Source organism: Petromyzon marinus, chromosome 53 (genome assembly GCF_048934315.1).
Source record: "Petromyzon marinus isolate PM22_M1 ecotype Great Lakes invasive population chromosome 53, UKy_Petmar_22M1.pri1.0, whole genome shotgun sequence".
Taxonomy (NCBI): Eukaryota; Metazoa; Chordata; class Hyperoartia; order Petromyzontiformes; family Petromyzontidae; genus Petromyzon; species Petromyzon marinus.
The window spans coordinates 11,762,599-11,787,225 of NC_133719.1; the positions used below are offsets into that span (position 1 = coordinate 11,762,599).

A 24,627-nucleotide genomic window follows, 5' to 3' on the forward strand; every position below is an offset into this window, starting at 1 on the left:
GGTTTGTTGGGTTGAGTTAATCATTTGTTTGGCATGAGCCGAACAAAATGCGGACTCTGCAATCGTGAGCATTGGCTACTTGGTGTGACTCTGCTGATGAGTCCCTACCGTGAGCGAAACCGGCCCACAGTTGGACAAAGATCCCCCATATAGCCTTAGCAGACCGTTGGGGCAAGTGCTGCTAGCGAGCAGCACCGATGAAGGCCGGTACGGCACACGAGGGGGTGGGTGGCCGACACCACGCCCGGCCGCCTTTGTCTCGCCAGTGGCGATGTTTACACACCGCGCCAGGTACTCATTTGAGGCTGAGTCGACCTGGGGAAGGTCCAGGACCGGTCCAGATAATCGTCACCGGTGTTGGCCGTGACCTGGAATCGAACCGGGGTCGCCAGGTTCTGCATCACCGCTGCTGCAGGCGGGGCTACCGGTCGAGTGGGCGGGGCTACCGGTTAAGTAGGCGGGCTATCGTGCGAATGGGCGGGGCTGCCGTTTGAGTGGGCGGGGCGAGACAACGCGGGGTTTGGGGAGGGGCTGTGAACTTTTGGCGGGAAATTCTCCCGCGTGGCCCCTCAGAAGCCGCGTGTTGAAGGCTCCAACGCTGCCCACGCGGCGCGGTCCCGCGAGATTTATCGAAGAATCGTCGCCATCGTAGTTCGAGCAGAGAGCCTCGCTTACTACGACGACTAACTCATGGAGTGGCTGAGCCGCCACGTGTGGTACCTCGACTCCAAAGAGAAATGCCCGTACACTCGCCTCAGCGGCCTGGCCAAGGGCTCGAAGCGGAAACCCGCCGCGTCCACCCTCTGCGTGGACGCGGTGGATTCCCTGCTCGACCGCATTTATTTTTTGCACCACGACCAGCGGCAGCAACAGCGCGAAGCTGAACAAGACTGGCTGTGTGGCGGACAGTGGCGCCAGCTGGAGGTGAACGTGGGTGCCGTGTGCGCGTCCTTCCCGCTCCGCTTCGTCTTCGACGGGGCTAGCGGCAGGTCGTGGGGGTCACGGAGCCTGCTGCGGGGCAGACGCCGGTGGGAGTTGCCGCCGGGCAGTGGTGAGGAGCGCTGGGGCCTCCCCGCTTGTGGTGGGCACGCCCAGTGGCTCGTGACGGCGCCCGCGGGCCTCAGGGACTCGGTGCGTCTCGCCGCCGCTCTCCGCGGGGCTTCCGTGAGTACGAAGGGTGCGGGGCCGCGTCCGCCATTTTACTGCGGGGCCCCTCGCAATCCGCGGTGGTTTGCGCGGGAATGTTTTGTTTAAATAAATCGCGTTATTAATGTGTTATCGATGCTTTTAAAAAAACGAGGATTTGATAAGGTTTATGTTTTGTGGAAAATGAATTATTACTGCTTAAGACTTATGCGTTAATATCTAAAATTGATATAAATTTTTATTGTCCTGAGCTCAGCGCTGCCTTGGAAGCGAGTGATTAATTCATAACACCGTTTAATTGCATGCCTATTCGCGTTATCCTACGTTGAATAACTTGTGACTAATCCAACCAGTAATGTGGACTGCATATTGTCACATTAACAATGCACGTATGTATAACTTCTTTCGCACCCTACGAAGCCAACCGTGATAAGAGGTGCAGGGAAGAGCAACAAACTAAGCACGAAACGCATGCCACTGTATAAATGTGACTAACTGTGACTAACAGAACTGCTAATAGGTACTGCGTGTTCTCGCGTGAACATAATCCATTGCAACGCCTATCATGGCTACATAACCTCTTCGATAGCTAACAGTGATCAAACGTCACAATTCTGGCAAATCTGATTAAGCTGCTGATTGTTGTAATCACCAGCAAATTGTAAGTGTTGTAGTAGTGGGTTTCCTCTCCAACACACGCGGTGTGCTGAAGTAGTGAGCAATTGGCACGTTTTGTTTACGTGACGAACCTTACTAATTGGCTGTGTCGGGTGGTGGTGGGCTAACGACACATGTTTACGCGCTCTAACCCCAAAAAGAAACTTTGCTATGAGGTAAATCTGACATATGGGTCGATAGTTGGGGATTTATTTTTGAGTCGTGAAGTCTCAGAAATGTGAAAATCCCAGTACACATGGAACATTGTTGAGCCAAAATTGGCCCAACAGATCGAACCACGTACTTATGTTGGGCCCACGTTACCCCACGTTACTTACCTCATCCACGTTACTTAACTACTCCACGTTACTTACCTACCCAATGTTATTTACCCACCCCACGTTACTTACCTACTCCACGTTACTTACCTACACCACTTTACTTAACACTCCACGTTACTTACCTACTCCACGTTACTTACCTACCCCACGTTACTTACCTACTCCACGTTACTTACCTACTCCACGTTACTTACCTACCCCACGTTACTTACCTACCCCACGTTACTTACCTACCCCACGTTACTTACCTACCCCACGTTACTTACCTACCCCACGTTACTTACCTACCCCACGTTACTTACCTACCCCACGTTACTTACCTACCCCACGTTACTTAACTACTCCACGTTACTTACCTACTCCACGTTACTTACCTACCACACGTTACTTACCTACCTCACGTTACTTGCCTATCCCACGTTACTTACCTACCCCACGTTACTTACCTACCCCACGTTACTTAAACACTCCACGTTACATACCTACTCCACGTTACTTACCTACCCCACGTTACTTACCTACTCCACGTTACTTACTTACCCCACTTTACTTACCTACCCCACGTTACTTACCCACTCCACGTTACTTACCTACCACACGTTACTTACCTACCCCACGTTACTTACCTAATTCACGTTACTTACCTACTCCACGTTACTTACCTACTTAACGTTACTTGCCAACCCCACGTTACTTACCTACTCCACGTTACTTACCTACTCCACGTTACTTACCTACTTAACGTTATTTGCCTACCCCACGTTACTTACCTACCACACGTTACTTACCTACTCCACGTTACTTACCTACCCCACGTTACTTACCCACTCCACGTTACTTACCTACCCCACGTTACTTACCTACCACACGTTACTTACCTACCTCACGTTACTTACCTACCACACGTTACTTACCTACCTCACGTTACTTACCTACCCCACGTTACTTACCTACCCCACGTTACTTGCCTACTTCACGTTACTTACCTACCCCACGTTACTTACCTCATCCACGTTACTTACCTACCCCACGTTACTTACCTACCCCACGTTACTTACCTACCTCAGGTTACTTACCTACTCCACGTTACTTACCTACCCCACGTTACTTACCTACCACACGTTACTTACCTACCCCACGTTACTTACCTACCCCACGTTACTTACCTACCCCACGTTACTTACCTACCCCACGTTACTTACCTACCCCACGTTACTTACCTACCCCACGTTACTTTCCTACCCCACGTTACTTACCTACCCCACGTTACTTGCCTACTTCACGTTACTTACCTACCCCACGTTACTTACCTCATCCACGTTACTTACCTACCCCACGTTACTTACCTACCACACGTTACTTACCTACCTCACGTTACTTACCTACCCCACGTTACTTACCTACCCCACGTTACTTACCTACCTCAGGTTACTTACCTACTCCACGTTACTTACCTACCCCACGTTACTTACCTACCACACGTTACTTACCTACCCCACGTTACTTACCTACCCCACGTTACTTACCTACCCCACGTTACTTACCTACCCCACGTTACTTACCTACCCCACGTTACTTACCTACCCCACGTTACTTTCCTACCCCACGTTACTTACCTACCCCACGTTACTTAACTACTCCACGTTACTTACCTACTCCACGTTACTTACCTACTTCACGTTACTTGCCAACCCCACGTTACTTACCTACTCCACGTTACTTACCTACTCCACGTTACTTACCTACTTAACGTTATTTGCCTACCCCACGTTACTTACCTACCACACGTTACTTACCTACTCCACGTTACTTACCTACCCCACGTTACTTACCTACCACACGTTACTTACCTACCTCACGTTACTTACCTACCACACGTTACTTACCTACCTCACGTTACTTACCTACCCCACGTTACTTACCTACCTCACGTTACTTACCTACCACACGTTACTTACCTACCTCACGTTACTTACCTACCACACGTTACTTACCTACCTCACGTTACTTACCTACCCCACGTTACTTACCTACCCCACGTTACTTGCCTACTTCACGTTACTTACCTACCCCACGTTACTTACCTCATCCACGTTACTTACCTACCCCACGTTACTTACCTACCACACGTTACTTACCTACCTCACGTTACTTACCTACCCCACGTTACTTACCTACCCCACGTTACTTACCTACCTCAGGTTACTTACCTACTCCACGTTACTTACCTACCCCACGTTACTTACCTACCACACGTTACTTACCTACCCCACGTTACTTACCTACCACACGTTACTTACCTACCCCACGTTACTTACCTACCCCACGTTACTTACCTACCCCACGTTACTTACCTACCCCACGTTACTTACCTACCCCACGTTACTTACCTACCCCACGTTACTTACCTACCCCACGTTACTTACCTACCCCACGTTACTTACCTACCCCACGTTACTTACCTACCCCACGTTACTTAACTACTCCACGTTACTTACCTACTCCACGTTACTTACCTACCACACGTTACTTACCTACCTCACGTTACTTGCCTATCCCACGTTACTTGCCTACCCCACGTTACTTTCCTACTTCACGTTACTTTCCTACTGCACGTTACTTAAAACTCCACGTTACATACCTACTCCACGTTACTTACCTACCCCACGTTACTTACCTACTCCACGTTACTTACTTACCCCACTTTACTTACCCCACGTTACTTACCTACCCCACGTTACTTACCCACTCCACGTTACTTACCTACCACACGTTACTTGCCAACCCCACGTTACTTACCTACTCCACGTTACTTACCTACTCCACGTTACTTACCTACTTAACGTTATTTGCCTACCCCACGTTACTTACCTACCACACGTTACTTACCTACTCCACGTTACTTACCTACCCCACGTTACTTACCCACTCCACGTTACTTACCTACCCCACGTTACTTACCTACCACACGTTACTTACCTACCTCACGTTACTTACCTACCACACGTTACTTACCTACCTCACGTTACTTACCTACCCCACGTTACTTACCTACCCCACGTTACTTGCCTACTTCACGTTACTTACCTACCCCACGTTACTTACCTCATCCACATTACTTACCTACCCCACGTTACTTACCTACCACACGTTACTTACCTACCTCACGTTACTTACCTACCCCACGTTACTTACCTACCCCACGTTACTTACCTACCTCAGGTTACTTACCTACTCCACGTTACTTACCTACCCCACGTTACTTACCTACCACACGTTACTTACCTACCCCACGTTACTTACCTACCTCACGTTACTTACCTACCACACGTTACTTACCTACCTCACGTTACTTACCTACTCCACGTTACTTACCTACCCCACGTTACTTACCTACCACACGTTACTTACCTACCCCACGTTACTTACCTACCTCACGTTACTTACCTACCACACGTTACTTACCTACCCCACGTTACTTACCTACCCCACGTTACTTACCTACCCCACGTTACTTACCTCATCCACGTTACTTACCTACTCCACGTTACTTACCTACCCCACGTTACTTACCTACCCCACGTTACTTACCTACCCCACGTTACTTACCTACCTCACGTTACTTACCTACCCCACGTTACTTACCTACCCCACGTTACTTACCTACCCCACGTTACTTACCTCATCCACGTTACTTACCTACCACACGTTACTTACCTCATCCACGTTACTTACCTACTCCACGTTACTTACCTACTTCACGTTGCTTACCTACCTGATCAACCAAGTCCCTCCGGCATACATCCGCCCAAACGAAAAATATTTTTATTTATTTTAAAAGGTTTAATTTTGTATGTATTTTTGCATGCATCTCTGGGTCCGTCTGGGATACAGAGGTTTTTGGGATCCCTCCCTACCCCCCACGCCGCCACCCCCCCACTTCCCGAAATAGCTGGGTAACTGGCCAAACAGGATTTTTTTGCGTAAACAAACACTGAATTGAATTGGAACCGCGGAAGCAGAATTTCGGAAATCATAAAATTGTGGCCACGGCGAAGAGGTGGGCATAACATACAGAAATTCGTCGCCAACCGCATGGGGGTTAGGCTCCTGGAAAATACCGCGGTAGGTAAATGCACAGTTGGTACAGGGCGTGTGGGAATTAGGGGGTTAGGAGAACCATGGCCACGGTGAAACTCGTCATAGCTTAACCGACTTGCCTCTTTATTCACTAAAGACCGAAAAAAATAATAACATAATAAAACATAAACGTTACCTTAACTTTACATAACCTTTCTTATGAATGATGACAATGAGATGATGGAGGAAGGGCTGGTTAGAACGAGGAGGGGCTCAGCCCACCCTCCACCTCTTCCTCCGGGCCACAGACGCGACACCTTCATCGCTTGCCGTGCGCTTCGAGTCCTGATTAAGGGTAAAATTAACCCTTTCCCGGATTCGGAAGGAAAAATAAAATAACTATCGGTACAGTACATCGGAAGATGTACAGAGGCTCCCACAAGGCCATGCCGGAGGGCGTGTGGCACAGTTTGGCGCCGGCTATCATACAGCATGGTCATGTCGTTACGGTTCTCTGCGGTGAGTACAGTACAATGTCTTTAAAACAACGGCGCTATGCCTTTAAACATAATGAACGCTTAATGTTGGCGTGTTCCAGGGTTTTTCAAGTTTCATTTATTAGGTATAGCCCTGTGAGCCATGCGGCTCTTAAGTCGGGTACAACCGCAACAAACAAAATTTGAACCCAGAACATTTTAAAGCGACAACGCGTAACAGGTGAGAGGGAGGGCCCCCATTCAACAGTTAATTGGGCTCCCCACAAGATGGCGCCGATGATGGCAGCCTTGGCCGGTTGGTGCGCCCTGTTTTGTCCAGTTTTGTCTTGAGAGGGGCCTGCTGTTCAACACACCCGTGCTGGTGTGAGAGGCCTGCTGTTCATCACACCTGTGCTGGTGAGAGAAGCCTGCTGTTGAGGGGCCTGCTGTTCATCACACCCGTGCTGGTGAGAGAGGCCTGCTGTTCACACCCGTGTTGAGGGGCCTGCTGTTCAGCACACCCTTGCTGGTGAGAGAGGCCTGCTGTTGAGAGGCCTGCTGTTCAGCACACCCGTGCTGGTGAGAGGGGCCTGCTGTTCAGCACACCCGTGCTGGTGAGAGGGGCCTGCTGTTCATCACATCCGTGTTGGTGAGAGGGGCCTGCTGTTCATCACATCCGTGTTGGTGAGAGAGACCTGCTGTTCAGCACACCCGTGCTGGTGAGAGAGGCCTGCTGTTCAGCACACCCGTGTTGAGGGGCCTGCTGTTCAGCACACCCGTGCTGGTGAGAGGGGCCTGCTGTTGAGGGGCCTGCTGTTCAGGACACCTGCGCTGGTGAGAGATGCCTGCTGTTGAGGGGCCTGCTGTTCAGCACACCGGTGCTGGGGAGAGAGGCCTGCTGTTCAGCACACCCGTGTTGAGGGGCCTACTGTTCAGCACACTCGTGCTGGTGAGAGGGGCCTGCTGTTCATCACACCCGTGTTGGTGAGAGAGGCCTGCTGTTCAGCACACCCGTGCTGGTGAGTGGGGCCTGCTGTTCAGCACACCCGTGCTGGTGAGAGGGGCCTGCTGTTCAGCACACCTGTGCTGGTGAGAGGGGCCTGCTGTTCAACACACCCGTGCTGGTGAGAGGGGCCTGCTGTTCATCACATCCGTGTTGGTGAGAGAGGCCTGCTGTTCAGCACACCCGTGCTGGTGAGAGAGGCCTGCTGTTCAGCACACCCGTGCTGGTGAGAGAGGCCTGCTGTTCAGCACACCCGTGCTGGTGAGAGGGGCCTGCTGTTGAGGGGCCTGCTGTTCAGCACACCTGCGCTGGTGAGAGAGGCCTGCTGTTCAGCACACCCGTGCTGGTGAGAGAGGCCTGCTGTTCAGCACACCCGTGTTGAGGGGCCTACTGTTCAGCACACCCGTGCTGGTGAGAGGGGCCTGCTGTTCAGCACACCTGTGCTGGTGAGAGGAGCCTGCTGTTCAACACACCCGTGCTGGTGAGAGGGGCCTGCTGTTCATCACACCCGTGCTGGTGAGAGGGGCCTGCTGTTCTTCACACCCGTGTTGGTGAGAGAGGCCTGCTGTTCAGCACACCCGTGCTGGTGAGAGGGACCTGCTGTTCAACACACCCGTGCTGGTGAGAGAGGCCTACTATTCATCACACCCGTGCTGGTGAGAGGGCGTGCTGTTCCAACACACCAGTGCTGGTGAGAGAGTCCTGCTGTTCAGCACACCCGTACTGGTGCGAAGATGGCGCCGATGATGGTAGCCTCAGCCAGTCGGTGCGCCCTATTTTGTCTTGTTTTGTCTGTCAATTCAGTGTTTTGCCAAGATTTTCGGAGTTCTCTAACAAGAGACGAACTTTTAAATATCAGGGAAACAACTTCTGTGGATTGAATTCCTACTTTTCTGCTTCCAGCGGCAGAATTAGTAGGCATTCTAGTCAATGCCGCGCTAGGCTTTGCTCAAGCAGCGAAACACCGCCCAAGGGGTAAACGGTCAGGGGCTCTAGTACGGCTACGCAGACGCGGGATCCGAACAGTGCTTCCGAGCTTTTTCCTCTCCAACGTACGTTCACTGTACAACAAAATGGATTAACTTCAGCTACTGATGGTAAAAAACAAAGACTTTCTTTCAGCTTCTGTTTTGTGCTTCACGGAAACATGGCTGTGTGATTTGATTCCGGACACTTCGCTACAACTCGCAGGATTCCATCTTGTAAGATCAGATCGTGACATAGCACTCTCCGGCAAGACGAAAGGCGGTGGTATTTGTTTTTACATTAACAGTGGCTGGTGTGTAGATGTCACAGTGATTCTGCAACATTGTTCTCCACTTCTTGAATCAATTTTTATAACCTGTAAACCGTTTTACTCGCCTCGCGAGTTCGCGTCGCTCATTTTGGTCGGAGTTTATTTGCCGCCTTGTCCTCAGGTTAAAGAGGCCCAACGCATGCTCGCCGATCAGATTCTGAGTGTGGAGTGAGCAAATCCAGATTCGTTGGTTATCGTACTTGGCGACTTTAACAAAAGTAATCTCAGCCACGAACTCCCCAAATACATACAATTCATTAAATGCGCAACCAGAGAAGGGAACACTCTGGATCACTGCTACACTACAGTGAGTAGAGCCTACCACGCCATCCCCCGAGCAGCACTAGGACACTCTGACCATGCCATGGTCCACCTGATTCCTGCATACAGGCAGAAACTAAAACTCTGTAAACCTGCTGTGAGGACATCTAAACAGTGGACCAGTGAGGCTGTGGAAGATTTGCGGGCGTGCTTAGACTGTACTGACTGGGATATGTTCACGACTGCTACCAATAGTCTGGATGAACTCACATGAGGCTGTGACGTCCTACATCAGCTTCTGTGAGGACTGCTGTATCCCAACACGTACCAGGGTGAACTTTAACAACAATAAGCCCTGGTTCTCAGCAAAGCTCAGAAGGTTGAGGTTGGAGAAGGAGGAAGCGTTTAGGACTGGGGATAGAGACAGATTCAAGGAGTCGAAGAACAGGTTTAGCAAAGCGGTGAGAGAGGCTAAATGACTGTACTCAGAGAGACTAAAACACCAGTTCTCTACTAACAACGCTGCTTCTGTCTGGAGAGGGCTCAGGCAGATCACCAACTGCAAACCCAGAGCCCCCCACACCACTAACGACTCCCGCCTAGCCAACGACCTGAACGAGTTCTACTGTAAATTTGAAAGACAATTGGACTGTCCTGAACCACCCCTTCCCACCCAAGAGGCCCCACCCCCCACCCATACTACAGAGACGATTCTCTCCTTTCAGGAGGGAGAAGTTAATAGAATTTTCAAGAGGCAGAATCCACGCAAAGCAGCCGGGTCGGACTCTGTCTCTCCAGCCACCCTCAGGCACTGCGCTGACCAGCTGTCTCTGGTGTTCACCAACATCTTTAACACCTCCCTGGAGACATGCCATGTACCGGCCTGTCTCAAGTCCTCCACCATCATCCCTGTGCCCAAAAAGCTAAGGCCAACAGGACTAAATGATTACAGACCGGTCGCCCTTACATCTGTGGTAATGAAGTCTTTTGAGCGCCTGGTCCTGGCACACCTCAAAGCCATCACAGACCCTCTCCTGGACCCCCTTCAGTTTGCCTACAGAGCCAACAGGTCTGTGGATGACGCAGTTAACATGGCCCTCCACTTCACCCTACAGCATCTGGACGCCCCAGCATCCTACGCCAGGATCCTGTTTGTGGACTTCAGCTCTGCCTTCAACACCATCATCCCTGCCCTGCTTCAGGACAAGCTCTTCCAGCTGAACGTGCCCTACACCACCTGTAAATGGATCACAGACTTCCTGTCTGACAGGAAGCAGTGCGTTAAGCTGGGAACACAAATCTCTGACTCCAGGTCCATCAGCACCGGAACTCCTCAGGGCTGCGTCTTTTCCCCACTGCTCTTCTCCCTGTATACCAACAGCTGCACCTCCAATCATCTGTTCGTCAAACTCTTGAAGTTTGCGGACGACACCACCCTCATTGGGCTGATCTCTGGTGGGGATGAGTCTGACTATAGGTGGGAAGCTGACAACCTGGTGACCTGGTGTAGCCAGAACAACTTAGAGCTAAATGCTCTAAAGACAGTTGAGATGGTTGTGGACTTCAGGAAGAATACAGCCCCCCTCACCCCCATCACCCTGTTAGACTCCCCAGTCAAAATTGTAGAGTCCTTCCGCTTCCTGGGCACTATTCTCTCCCAGGACCTCAAGTGGGAACTGAACATCAGCTCCCTCACCAAGAGAGCTCAACAGAGGATGTACTTTCTACGGCAGCTGAAGAAATTCAACCTGCCAAAGACAATGATGGTGCAATTCTATACAGCGATCATTGAATCCATCCTCACCTCCTCCATAACCGTCTGGTACGCTTCTGCCACTGCCAAGGACAAGAGCAGACTGCAGCGTATCATCCACACTGCTGAGAAGGTAATTGCCTGCAATCTACCAACCCTCGAGGACCTGCACACGACAAGGACCATGAGGCGAGCGAGGAAGATTATGGCCGATTCCTCCCACCCTGGACACTCTCTGTTTCAGCTACTCCCCTCCGGCAGAAGGCTTCGGTCCATCAGGACCAAAACCTCACGCCATAAAAACAGTTTCTTCCCATCTGCTGCTGGCCTGTTAAACAAGGCCAAGGGCTTACACTGTTTTTAACATTTTATCTACATAATGACACCTTGCCGATATTAACTATGTTAACCTATTTGTATTTTTTTAAATTATATCTTAAAGCTATTTTATATTCGATATTTATTCAATTTTATATACTTCAGCCCCTTGGTGTTAGTTAGACTTTTAACCCTTATTATTATAGTAAGACTTGTTTAAAACTTATTTAAGATTTTAGATTCCTATATGTTGAATGTATGCACCATCCTGCCAAAGTAAATTCCGTGTCGGTGTGAACTTTCATGGCGAATAAAACCCTTTCTGATTCTGAGAAACATCCTGGAATAAACCAGCAAATATTCCACACACAAAAAAAATATTAAAACGCTGTGTGCAAAATCAATGTGGTGCAAGCCAACAACAACAACAACCATAAGACAAATTTTGATTTAAAGCTTTGGTGACTGCAGTAATTCATATTCTTAGTTCTTTCGGTAAAGTCACGTTGACTTTACCGAAAGAACTAAGATTATAACCATAAGACAATTTAGATGAACCATATGTTTTCGAATCACCAAAATAAAGCTAAAAAAACAATGTAACAACAGTAATCATAGGATCTGTGATTTTAAATTTAACAATAAACGATATACATAACACGTACGACAAACTGCAGCCATAGCTGGCAGCACGACACTCCCAGTGTATGATGTGTGAGTGAGTCAGCAGCAGCGTGACTGAGTGTATGATGTGCGAGTGAGTGTATGATGTGCCAGTCAGTGTATGATGTGTGAGTGAGTAAGCGCATCATGAGTGAGTCAGTGTATGATGTGTGAGCGAGTTAGCGGCAGTGTGAGTCAGTGTATGATGTGTGAGTGAGTAAGCGCATCATGAGTGAGTCAGTGTATGATGTGTGAGCGAGTCAGCGGCAGTGTGAGTCAGTGTATGTTGTGTGAGTGAGTAAGCGCATGATGAGTGAGTCAGTGTATGATGTGTGTCGTCGTGACACGGAGAGCCACGGCCCCGCACAATTTGGAACAATGACATTGCGCAATACAATGATGTCATGCTGTGGTATGTCATTTGACTTCCATAACACCGTGTTTACCAGTGAATACTCAAATTTCCAGGCTGCGGTTGATAAATTAGTATCCAAATAATAAACCGTGTATGCATGAAACCGTGGTTGGCAAGTCCGCGGTTGGCGAGGGATTCCTGTACCCCGAATTTTCCCATACAAAACGTCCTGTCTCGTTTTGTCATAATGCACCTCCGATTAGCACGGTTTGCTACGTATGATGCAAAATAAGTTAAACATACATATGTAAATGCCCAAAACTGTTTAGCCTGCTTGTCTGAAATTATTTTCATTGATGTTCTTGTTATGCACCCTGCTGCTGTCCGTAATACATTCGCATCGCTTATGTGGTGTCGCCACTGAAATGTTTAACATCCACCATCAATATGATATTTGAGCATCATGTTGCGTGAATAAAATGTCAATCTGTGTCGCACACACACCCCCCTCCTCTATTCGCTTGGGTCGGGTGGAGGAGGGTCCACGACACGACTCCATTTATGAACACGGCGACGTTTTTAACTGCGGCCCCCCATGTGAACGCGTACGCAAGGTGTCTCAGAGTGTGAGGGACCACCGGCTCGCCGTGGCGCGCGAGTGCCGCGCAAGCCGATGCTCCGCCTTGCTGGCACAGCACGGGGACTACCTGGCGTTCGGGCCGCCACGCCTCCTCTTGCCGGCTTCGCTGCGCTTGGCCGACACCGGACCCTGCTCCGCGGTGGCGCGCGAGTATCGCCGGTCGCTCGGCGCCATCCTGGACATCGGGCAGGAGTGCGTGCCGCTCTTCGCCTCGCTCATCGGTCCGTACCCTCGCCTACGGCAGTGATGGTTAATCGTTCCGTATCCTTGTCTATGGCAGTGATGGTTATTCGTTCCGTATTCTTGTCTATGGGAGTAATGGTTAATCGTTCCATATCCTTGTCTATGAGAGTGATGGTTAATCGTTCCGTATCCTTGTCTACGGCAGTGATGGTTAATCATTCTGTATTCTTGTCTATGGGAGTGATGATTAATCGTTCCGTATCCTTGTCTATGGGAGTGATGGTTAATCGTTCCGTATCCTTGTCTATGGCAGTGATGGTTAATCATTCCGTATCCTTGTCTATGGGAGTGATGGTTAATCGTTCCGTATCCTTGTCTATGGGAGTGATGGTTAATCGTTCCGTATTCTTGTCTATGGGAGTGATGGTTAATCGTTCCGTGTCCTTGTCTATGGGAGTGATGGTTAATCGTTCCGTATCCTTGTCTATGGGAGTGATGGTTAATCGTTCCGTATCCTTGTCTACGGCAGTGATGGTTAATCGTTCCGTATTCTTGTCTATGGGAGTGATGGTTAATCGTTCCGTATCCTTGTCTATGGCAGTGATGGTTAATCATTCCGTATCCTTGTCTATGGGAGTGATGGTTAATCGTTCCGTATCCTTGTCTATGGGAGTGATGGTTAATCGTTCCGTATCCTTGTCTATGGGAGTGATGGTTAATCGTTCCGTATTCTTGTCTATGGGAGTGATGGTTAATCGTTCCGTATCCTTGTCTATGGGAGTGATGGTTAATCGTTCCGTATCCTTGTCTACGGCAGTGATGGTTAATCGTTCCGTATTCTTGTCTATGGGAGTGATGGTTAATCGTTCCGTATCCTTGTCTATGGCAGTGATGGTTAATCATTCCGTATCCTTGTCTATGGGAGTGATGGTTAATCGTTCCGTATCCTTGTCTATGGGAGTGATGGTTAATCGTTCCGTATCCTTGTCTATGGGAGTGATGGTTAATCGTTCCGTATCCTTGTCTACGGCAGTGATGGTTAATCGTTCCGTATTCTTGTCTATGGGAGTGATGGTTAATCGTTCCGTATCCTTGTCTATGGGAGTGATGGTTAATCGTTCCGTATCCTTGTCTATGGCAGTGATGGTTAATCATTCCGTATCCTTGTCTATGGGAGTGATGGTTAATCGTTCCGTATCCTTGTCTATGGGAGTGATGGTTAATCGTTCCGTATTCTTGTCTATGGGAGTGATGGTTAATCGTTCCGTGTCCTTGTCTATGGGAGTGATGGTTAATCGTTCCGTATCCTTGTCTATGGGAGTGATGGTTAATCGTTCCGTATCCTTGTCTATGGGAGTGATGGTTAATCGTTCCGTATCCTTGTCTATGGGAGTGATGGTTAATCGTTCCGTATCCTTGTCTACGGCAGTGATGGTTAATCGTTCCGTATTCTTGTCTATGGGAGTGATGGTTAATCGTTCCGTATCCTTGTCTATGGGAGTGATGGTTAATCGTTCCGTATCCTTGTCTACGGCAGTGATGGTTAATCGTTCCGTATTCTTGTCTATGGGAGTGATGGTTAATCGTTCCGTATCCTTGTCTATGGGAGTGATGGTTAATCGTTCCGTATCCTTGTCTATGGGAGTGATGGTTAATCGTTCCGTATCCTTGTCTATCCGAGTGATGGTTAATCGTTCCGTATTCTTGTCTATGGGAGTGATGGTTAATCGTTCCGTTTCCTTGTCTATGGGAGTGATGGTTAATCGTTCCGTATCCTTGTCTATCCGAGTGATGGTTAATCATTCCGTATCCTTGTCTATGAGAGTGATGGTTAATCGTTCCGTATCCTTGTCTATGGGAGTGATGGTTAATCGTTCTGTATCCTTGTCTATCCGAGTGATGGTTAATCGTTCTGTATCCTTGTCTATGGGAGTGATGGTTAATCGTTCCGTATCCTTGTCTACGGCAGTGATGGTTAATCGTTCCGTATCCTTGTCTATGGGAGTGATGGTTAATCGTTCCGTATCCTTGTCTATGGGAGTGATGGTTAATCGTTCCGTATCCTTGTCTATGGGAGTGATGGTTAATCGTTCCGTATCCTTGTCTATGGGAGTGATGGTTAATCGTTCCGTATCCTTGTCTATGGGAGTGATGGTTAATCGTTCCGTATTCTTGTCTATGGGAGTGATGGTTAATCGTTCCGTATTCTTGTCTATGGGAGTGATGGTTAATCGTTCCGTATCCTTGTCTATGGGAGTGATGGTTAATCGTTCCGTGTCCTTGTCTATGGGAGTGATGGTTAATCGTTCCGTATCCTTGTCTATGGGAGTGATGGTTAATCGTTCCGTATCCTTGTCTATGGGAGTGATGGTTAATCGTTCCGTATCCTTGTCTATGGGAGTGATGGTTAATCGTTCCGTATCCTTGTCTACGGGAGTGATGGTTAATCGTTCCGTATCCTTGTCTATGGGAGTGATGGTTAATCGTTCCGTATCCTTGTCTATGGGAGTGATGGTTAATCGTTCCGTATCCTTGTCTATGGGAGTGATGGTTAATCGTTCCGTATCCTTGTCTACGGCAGTGATGGTTTATCGTTCCGTATTCTTGTCTATGGGAGTGATGGTTAATCGTTCCGTATCCTTGTCTATGGCAGTGATGGTTAATCGTTCCGTATTCTTGTCTATGGGAGTGATGGTTAATCGTTCCGTATCCTTGTCTATGGGAGTGATGGTTAATCGTTCCGTATCCTTGTCTATGGCAGTGATGGTTAATCATTCCGTATCCTTGTCTATGGGAGTGATGGTTAATCGTTCCGTATCCTTGTCTATGGGAGTGATGGTTAATCGTTCCGTATTCTTGTCTATGGGAGTGATGGTTAATCGTTCCGTGTCCTTGTCTATGGGAGTGATGGTTAATCGTTCCGTATCCTTGTCTATGGGAGTGATGGTTAATCGTTCCGTATCCTTGTCTATGGGAGTGATGGTTAATCGTTCCGTATCCTTGTCTATGGGAGTGATGGTTAATCGTTCCGTATCCTTGTCTACGGCAGTGATGGTTAATCGTTCCGTATTCTTGTCTATGGGAGTGATGGTTAATCGTTCCGTATCCTTGTCTATGGGAGTGATGGTTAATCGTTCCGTATCCTTGTCTACGGCAGTGATGGTTAATCGTTCCGTATTCTTGTCTATGGGAGTGATGGTTAATCGTTCCGTATCCTTGTCTATGGGAGTGATGGTTAATCGTTCCGTATCCTTGTCTATGGGAGTGATGGTTAATCGTTCCGTATCCTTGTCTATCCGAGTGATGGTTAATCGTTCCGTATTCTTGTCTATGGGAGTGATGGTTAATCGTTCCGTTTCCTTGTCTATGGGAGTGATGGTTAATCGTTCCGTATCCTTGTCTATCCGAGTGATGGTTAATCATTCCGTATCCTTGTCTATGAGAGTGATGGTTAATCGTTCCGTATCCTTGTCTATGGGAGTGATGGTTAATCGTTCTGTATCCTTGTCTATCCGAGTGATGGTTAATCGTTCTGTATCCTTGTCTATGGGAGTGATGGTTAATCGTTCCGTATCCTTGTCTACGGCAGTGATGGTTAATCGTTCCGTATCCTTGTCTATGGGAGTGATGGTTAATCGTTCCGTATCCTTGTCTATGGGAGTGATGGTTAATCGTTCCGTATCCTTGTCTATGGGAGTGATGGTTAATCGTTCCGTATCCTTGTCTATGGGAGTGATGGTTAATCGTTCCGTATCCTTGTCTATGGGAGTGATGGTTAATCGTTCCGTATTCTTGTCTATGGGAGTGATGGTTAATCGTTCCGTATTCTTGTCTATGGGAGTGATGGTTAATCGTTCCGTATCCTTGTCTATGGGAGTGATGGTTAATCGTTCCGTGTCCTTGTCTATGGGAGTGATGGTTAATCGTTCCGTATCCTTGTCTATGGGAGTGATGGTTAATCGTTCCGTATCCTTGTCTATGGGAGTGATGGTTAATCGTTCCGTATCCTTGTCTATGGGAGTGATGGTTAATCGTTCCGTATCCTTGTCTACGGGAGTGATGGTTAATCGTTCCGTATCCTTGTCTATGGGAGTGATGGTTAATCGTTCCGTATCCTTGTCTATGGGAGTGATGGTTAATCGTTCCGTATCCTTGTCTATGGGAGTGATGGTTAATCGTTCCGTATCCTTGTCTACGGCAGTGATGGTTTATCGTTCCGTATTCTTGTCTATGGGAGTGATGGTTAATCGTTCCGTATCCTTGTCTATCCGAGTGATGGTTAATCGTTCCGTATTCTTGTCTATGGGAGTGATGGTTAATCGTTCCGTATCCTTGTCTATGGGAGTGATGGTTAATCGTTCCGTATCCTTGTCTATCCGAGTGATGGTTAATCGTTCTGTATCCTTGTCTATGGGAGTGATGGTTAATCGTTCTGTATCCTTGTCTACGGCAGTGATGGTTAATCATTTCGTATCCTTGTCTATGGGAGTGATGGTTAATCGTTCCGTATTCTTGTCTATGAGAGTGATGGTTAATCGTTCCGTGTCCTTGTCTATGGGAGTGATGGTTAATCGTTCCGTATCCTTGTCTATGGGAGTGATGGTTAATCGTTCCGTATCCTTGTCTATGGGAGTGATGGTTAATCGTTCCGTATCCTTGTCTATGGGAGTGATGGTTAATCATTCCGTATTCTTGTCTATGGGAGTGATGGTTAATCGTTCCGTATCCTTGTCTACGGGAGTGATGGTTAATCGTTCCGTATCCTTGTCTATGGGAGTGATGGTTAATCGTTCCGTATCCTTGTCTATGGGAGTGATGGTTAATCGTTCCGTATTCTTGTCTATGGGAGTGATGGTTAATCGTTCCGTATTCTTGTCTATGGGAGTGATGGTTAATCGTTCCGTATCCTTGTCTATGGGAGTGATGGTTAATCGTTCCGTGTCCTTGTCTATGGGAGTGATGGTTAATCGTTCCGTATCCTTGTCTGTGGGAGTGATGGTTAATCGTTCCGTATCCTTGTCTATGGGAGTGATGGTTAATCGTTCCGTATCCTTGTCTACGGGAGTGATGGTTAATCGTTCCGTATCCTTGTCTATGGGAGTGATGGTTAATCGTTCCGTATCCTTGTCTATGGGAGTGATGGTTAATCGTTCCGTATCCTTGTCAATGGGAGTGATGGTTAATCGTTCCGTATCCTTGTCTACGGCAGTGATGGTTAATCGTTCCGTATTCTTGTCTATGGGAGTGATGGTTAATCGTTCCGTATCCTTGTCTATGGGAGTGATGGTTAATCGTTCCGTATCCTTGTCTACGGGAGTGATGGGTAATCGTTCCGTATCCTTGTCTATGGGAGTGATGGTTAATCGTTCCGTATCCTTGTCTATGGGAGTGATGGTTAATCGTTCCGTATCCTAGTCTATGGGAGTGATGGTTAATCGTTCCGTATCCTTGTCTACGGCAGTGATGGTTAATCGTTCCGTATTCTTGTCTATGGGAGTGATGGTTAATCGTTCCGTATCCTTGTCTATGGGAGTGATGGTTAATCGTTCCGTATCCTTGTCTATGGGAGTGATGGTTAATCATTCCGTATCCTTGTCTATGGGAGTGATGGTTAATCGTTCCGTATCCTTGTCTATGGGAGTGATGGTTAATCGTTCCGTATCCTTGTCTACAGCAGTGATGGTTAATCGTTCCGTATCCTTGTCTATCCGAGTGATGGTTAATCGTTCCGTATCCTTGTCTATGAGAGTGATGGTTAATCATTCCGTATCCTTGTCTATGGGAGTGATGGTTAATCGTTCCGTATCCTTGTCTATCCGAGTGATGGTTAATCGTTCCGTATCCTTGTCTATGAGAGTGATGGTTAATCATTCCGTATCCTTGTCTATGGGAGTGATGGTTAATCGTTCCGTATCCTTGTCTATCCGAGTGATGGTTAATCGTTCCGTATCCTTGTCTATGGCAGTGATGGTTAATCGTTCCGTATTCTTGTCTATGGGAGTGATGGTTAATCGTTCCGTATCCTTGTCTATGAGAGTGATGGTTAATCGTTCCGTATCCTTGTCTATCCGAGTGATGGTTAATCGTTCCGTATCCTTGTCTATGAGAGTGATGGTTTATCGTTCCGTATCCTTGTCTATCCGAGTGATGGTTAATCGTTCCGTATCCTTGTCTATGGGAGTGATGGTTAATCGTTCCGTATCCTTGTCTATAGGAGTGATGGTTAATCGTTCCGTATCCTTGTCTATGGGAGTTATGGTTAATCGTTCCGTATCCTTGTCTATGGGAGTGGTGGTTAATCGTTCCGTATCCTTGTCTATGGGAGTGATGGTTAATCGTTCCGTATCCTTGTCTATGGGAGTGATGGTTAATCGTTCCGTATCCTTGTCTATGGGAGTGATGGTTAATCGTTCCGTATCCTTGTCTATGGGAGTGATGGTTAATCGTTCCGTATCCTTGTCTATGGGAGTGATGGTTAATCGTTCCGTATCCTTGTCTATGGGAGTGATGGTTAATCGTTCCGTATTCTTGTCTATGGGAGTGATGGTTAATCGTTCCGTATTCTTGTCTATGGGAGTGATGGTTAATCGTTCCGTATCCTTGTCTGTGGGAGTGTTGGTTAATCGTTCCGTATCCTTGTCTATGGGAGTGATGGTTAATCGTTCCGTATTCTTGTCTATGGGAGTGATGGTTAATCGTTCCGTATCCTTGTCTATGAGAGTGATGGTTAATCGTTCCGTATCCTTGTCTATGGGAGTGATGGTTAATCGTTCCGTATCCTTGTCTATGGGAGTGATGGTTAATCGTTCCGTATCCTTGTCTACGGCAGTGATGGTTAATCATTCCGTATCCTTGTCTATGAGAGTGATGGTTAATCGTTCTGTATCCTTGTCTATGGGAGTGATGGTTAATCGTTCCGTATCCTTGTCTATGGGAGTGATGGTTAATCGTTCCATATTCTTGTCTATGGGAGTGATGGTTAATCGTTCCGTATCCTTGTCTATGGGAGTGATGGTTAATCGTTCCGTATCCTTGTCTATGGGAGTGATGGTTAATCGTTCCGTATCCTTGTCTATGGGAGTGATGGTTAATCGTTCCGTATCCTTGTCTATGGGAGTGATGGTTAATCGTTCCGTATCCTTGTCTATGGGAGTGATGGTTTTCGGTCTGTACCGGTTGCTGCCTTGCCTTATTTTTACACGCTTTTATTTAACTCACTCTGTCTGTTGTTGTATCCTCATCTTTTAACTCAATTTTACCCACTTCCCAATGTGGTATCGACTGCAAACTTGGTATACTTACGTCATACTGATGACAATACTATATTCTATCATTAAAAATAAAAAATAAACATTTTAAAACATTTTTTATGTTATTTTCGGCTTGGGTCTAATTGTCCATGGTCAACTGACGGCTGTAATTCACCACGGTCCCTTACGTTATGGCAAGCTTCGGGGCCACTTCCTGGAGTCGTGGAGTTCTTCCATTGCTAATTCGGTACATTTCATTAAAGCGTGTTTTTAAAAAAGTTTTTAAAAATCTTACTTATTTTTTTAAAACCAGGTAAAGCCTACTGAGCAATGTAGCTTTTTTTCAGAAGCGACCTGGCTATCACAAATGACAGCTCAACGTATCATGTGGAAATATATAGCAGCCAGATATTCTCAACGCATGTTGTTAAATGTGGAAGGGGGGGGCGGGAAACGGAGGACCCGAAATTCAATCTACGCGACCCACAGGAAGAACAATGCACGCTTCAAATATACATCCGGTGTCAGGGTCGAGAGCGAATCCATGACCTCCTGCATATGCTGATACACTGGGGCTACGCTCATCCCCAAACCTTTGTAAACGGTTTGCCTTTCGAGGCCGACTCCTTTCCCTGATGACGACCGCTTGTGTTTTGCGATCGAAACGTCGTGATATTTGTATTCCCTTTATTCCCACCTCGTGTCACGATTGCATCGCGCTGCCGATAAAGAGGGCACTGGGGCGTGCAGGCTCCCCTAGGCCACGTTCACTCACTCACCTAGACTACTTTCCCCTAGGCCACACTCCCGAGGCCACGCTCGTTTCCCCTAGGCCGCGCTCCCCAAGGCCACACTCCCCTAAGCTACGCTCACTCACTGGGTTGCTCGCATGAGGCATATGCAGCGTGCACGCCAATTGTGGGGAACGACGCGTGTCTGTAAGTTGCATGTGTAACATACGATCGTTTACATTATATCGTAAAAAAACGCTTGGAGCTGTACGAGAGTTCTGAATGTATTCTGCTTGTGACGCCACCAATAGCAAACTAAATAATGTGGGGTACCATGAAAAAAATATAAAACTTTAAAACCAAAGGCTAATTGTGTTGTTTTTGTTCACAGGCAACCACATCCTGTCAGCAGAAGCCTTGGCTCCTTTTCACAAACATCTGGTGCCTACGGCCTTCTCTAATGAAAAGGTCCTGACTTATGCATCAGTAACTCCGTTCAAACGCATGCCAGAGTAGTCGTCGCGTACGACCTAGAACAAGGGTTTGCGGCCTAAAACAAGGGCTAACGGTCTAAAACAATGGTTTACGGCCTAGAACGAGGGCTTGCCGCCTAGAACGAGGGCTTGCGGCCTAGAACGAGGGCTTGCCGCCTAGAACGAGGGCTTGCGGCCTAGAATGAGGGCTTGCCGCCTAGACTGAGGGCTTGCCGCCTAGAACGAGGGCTTGCGGCCTAGAATGAGGGCTTGCCGCCTAGAACGAGGGCTTTGCGGCCTAGAACGAGGGCTTTGCCGCCTAGAACGAGGGCTTGCGGCCTAGAATGAGGGCTTGCCGCCTAGAATGAGGGCTTTGCGGCCTAGAACGAGGGCTTGCGGCCTAGAACGAGGTCTACAGAGTTATAAGGTGCTCGCTAACAGTACTTGCCCCAACAATCTTTGCATTTATGTATGTATGTTGAACTTCTTTCGCACTATACTTAGCCATTCGTGCTAATCAGAGGTGTGGGGGAAGGACAACAAAATATACACAAAAAGCAGTTCTAAAGATTAGTTTTCAATCGAGATTTAAAAATGCATAGGCTCCAGTGGCTTCCTAATATTGGGAGGAAGAGCATTCCAGACGGCCACAGAAGCACATCTGAAAGCGTGCGATGCAGTGAGCGTCTTTGTTCGATGGTTAGCCAAAAGCCGCTGCGAAGATGACCGGAGTTCACGCGATGGTTTATGATCCTTGACGAGGGCACCGTGGTGGCGAGATGTTAACTCCCTCGCCTGATAGACAGGAAGTCATGGGTTCGATCCAAATCCTGACGATGCCTGTAATAGTTGGAGTTGGCATGTTCTCCTCATGGTCGCGTGGATTTTTCTCCGGGTCATCCGGTTTTTCCCTCATTTTGAAACATGCCTTTAGAGTGTTTGGCTGCTCTACACTTCCACATCATGAGCCACTTTGTTGAGTTTTCACTTGTGGCTATGTCGCTTCTGAAAAAAAGTTATGTAGCTCAGTGGCCCTTACCTGGTAAAATAAATTTTTTTTATTCTTTTGTGGGGGATCTTTGTGAGCCTTCACCGTATAACTGCAACCTTTTTCCACAGAACAAACCCGGCCTTATTTCTCTGTCAGCGCTCGATCCATTGCCAACACTGTGCCATCTTTGCATTGCGATCGCTTTTATTCGCCAAACGCGCTCGTGGTCATCGTTCCCTAAACCCTTACAGCCGCTGCTGAGAGACGTCATCCTGGCCGTGGCTGCGTTTGTGAGGAGTCTGCCCGATCTGTCCGACCTGCGGGCGATTGCCGAGCGAGTATTTAAGGACCACTCCAAGGTAACCGAACCTGGGCCCTAAACGAAACCACGTGTGATTGGAAGGGGAGGAGGGGGGTTTGGGTGAACGTGGAGGGGTTAGTGCATGTGGCGAGAGGCGAGTCGTGGTTTGGGCCGAGCGCTGAAGTTTGGGAACCTGACAGTCGTTCGCCAGGTTCCCAGCGTTTGTGGTTCGAACCTGGCGGGCTACCCTGGCAATGAATGCGGCGTGTGTACAAACTGTGATAGTGGAATACGCGCCGTCTGCTTCACCCTGGGTGGATGTTAAAAGTTCACTGACATCTTTCGACGTGAGTGAGGCCATTGTGTGCTGATGGTCCACAGTAGTCTCACAGGAAGGGCTGGTGTAATCCCAATTGAGTCGTTTTCGGGTCGCTATCAGCCGCTGTGGAGCAGACAGCACGTCATGGTTTTACAGTTTATTACGGCAGTGATAAACTATTAAACGATTTTAATTTTACCAGGTAAGGTCCACTGAGCTATACAGTTCTTTTTTTAGAATCGATATGGCCACAAATGATAGCTCAGCGAAGTGGCTTATCAAGTGGAAATTTACAGCAGCCAAATACTTGAAATGCATGTTTCTACATGTGGAGGGAAAAACCGGAGAACCTAGAGAAAAATCCACACGACTATGTGGAGAACATGAAAACTCCCAAATATTTCGGCATCAAGGTCGGGATCGAACCCATGGCCTCCTGTATACCAGACGCAGTAGTTAACATCTCGCCACCATGATAACCAAGTCGGCCTGCTAGAGTCGAAGCGCTGGCGCCACGTTAACCACATGGATAATGCCACAATTGTCTCTCTCTGAGCATGTGAGCAGGTGCCGTTTCTCATGAGGGGAGCTGTGGCGCAACAGTTAGCACGCTGCACTTCAGACGCAGCGACACGAGTTTGATTCCCGCTCATGGGCTACACCGGTGACGATTATCTGAACCGGTATTGGGGTTCCCCTCAATTGATTCAGCCTCAAATGAGTACCTGGAGCGGTGCGTTAACATCGCCACTGGGGAGACAAAGGCAGTCGTTCGTGGTGCTGGCCAAACATATCGTGTGCTGTACTGGCCCTCATAGGTTCTGCTACTCGCTTGTAGCACTTGCCCCAAAAGTCTGTTAACGCCACACGGGGGAATCTTTATCTTTTGCTGCAAGTCTTCTCTCCCGCTGCCTCCCTCCCTCAGCGCGCACAGCAGCTGCATCTGCTGTGCGCGTCTCTCCGCTACTATGACGCCGGCCGGGCCGCGTTCCACAACGACGGGGGCGGGGCCCGCAGCGGTGAGTGGGCACCCCCCGGTGACGGGGCGGCGGCGGCGGGGCAGCCAGCGGAGCGGCTGGCGCCCACCGAACTCATACAGGAGGTGGAGTGGCTCCACCGCCGGGGAGAGATTCACCCCTTCCTGCTCCACGTCGTCAGCACGGTGCGTGCGTGTTTGTGTGCATAGTAGTGTAGCGCTACGAACCTGGGCGACCTGAGTTCGATTCCCGCTCACAGCAACACCAGTGACTATTATTTGAACCGGTCCTGGGCCTCTCCTAGGTCGACTCGGTCTTAAATGGGTACCTGTTGCAATGCGTGAATATTGCCACAAGGGAGACCAAGGTGGCCGGGCGTGGTGCTGGCTACCCAATCCCTCGTGTGCCGTGC

General features: G+C 48.3%; 1 protein-coding gene across 3 annotated transcripts in view; it reads left to right on the forward strand.

Moving 5' to 3' along the window:
- Positions 1-506: 506 nt before the first annotated feature.
- The window catches only part of LOC116954001 (constitutive coactivator of PPAR-gamma-like protein 2), a 32,097-nt gene continuing 7,976 nt past the window's right edge, over positions 507-24,627 (forward strand). The window contains exons 1-5 of one of the 3 annotated variants that reach the window (XM_076052031.1): positions 507-1,131; positions 12,965-13,211; positions 21,546-21,622; positions 22,870-22,977; positions 24,164-24,400. In XM_076052031.1, the coding sequence (XP_075908146.1) occupies positions 691-1,131; positions 12,965-13,211; positions 21,546-21,622; positions 22,870-22,977; positions 24,164-24,400 (1,110 nt within the window). In that variant the 5' untranslated portion in view covers positions 507-690. Of the gene's footprint in view, positions 1,165-12,964; positions 13,212-21,545; positions 21,623-22,869; positions 22,978-24,163; positions 24,401-24,627 lie in introns of all 3 variants that reach the window. The other 2 variants (XM_076052030.1, XM_076052032.1) reach the window with 2 other exon arrangements.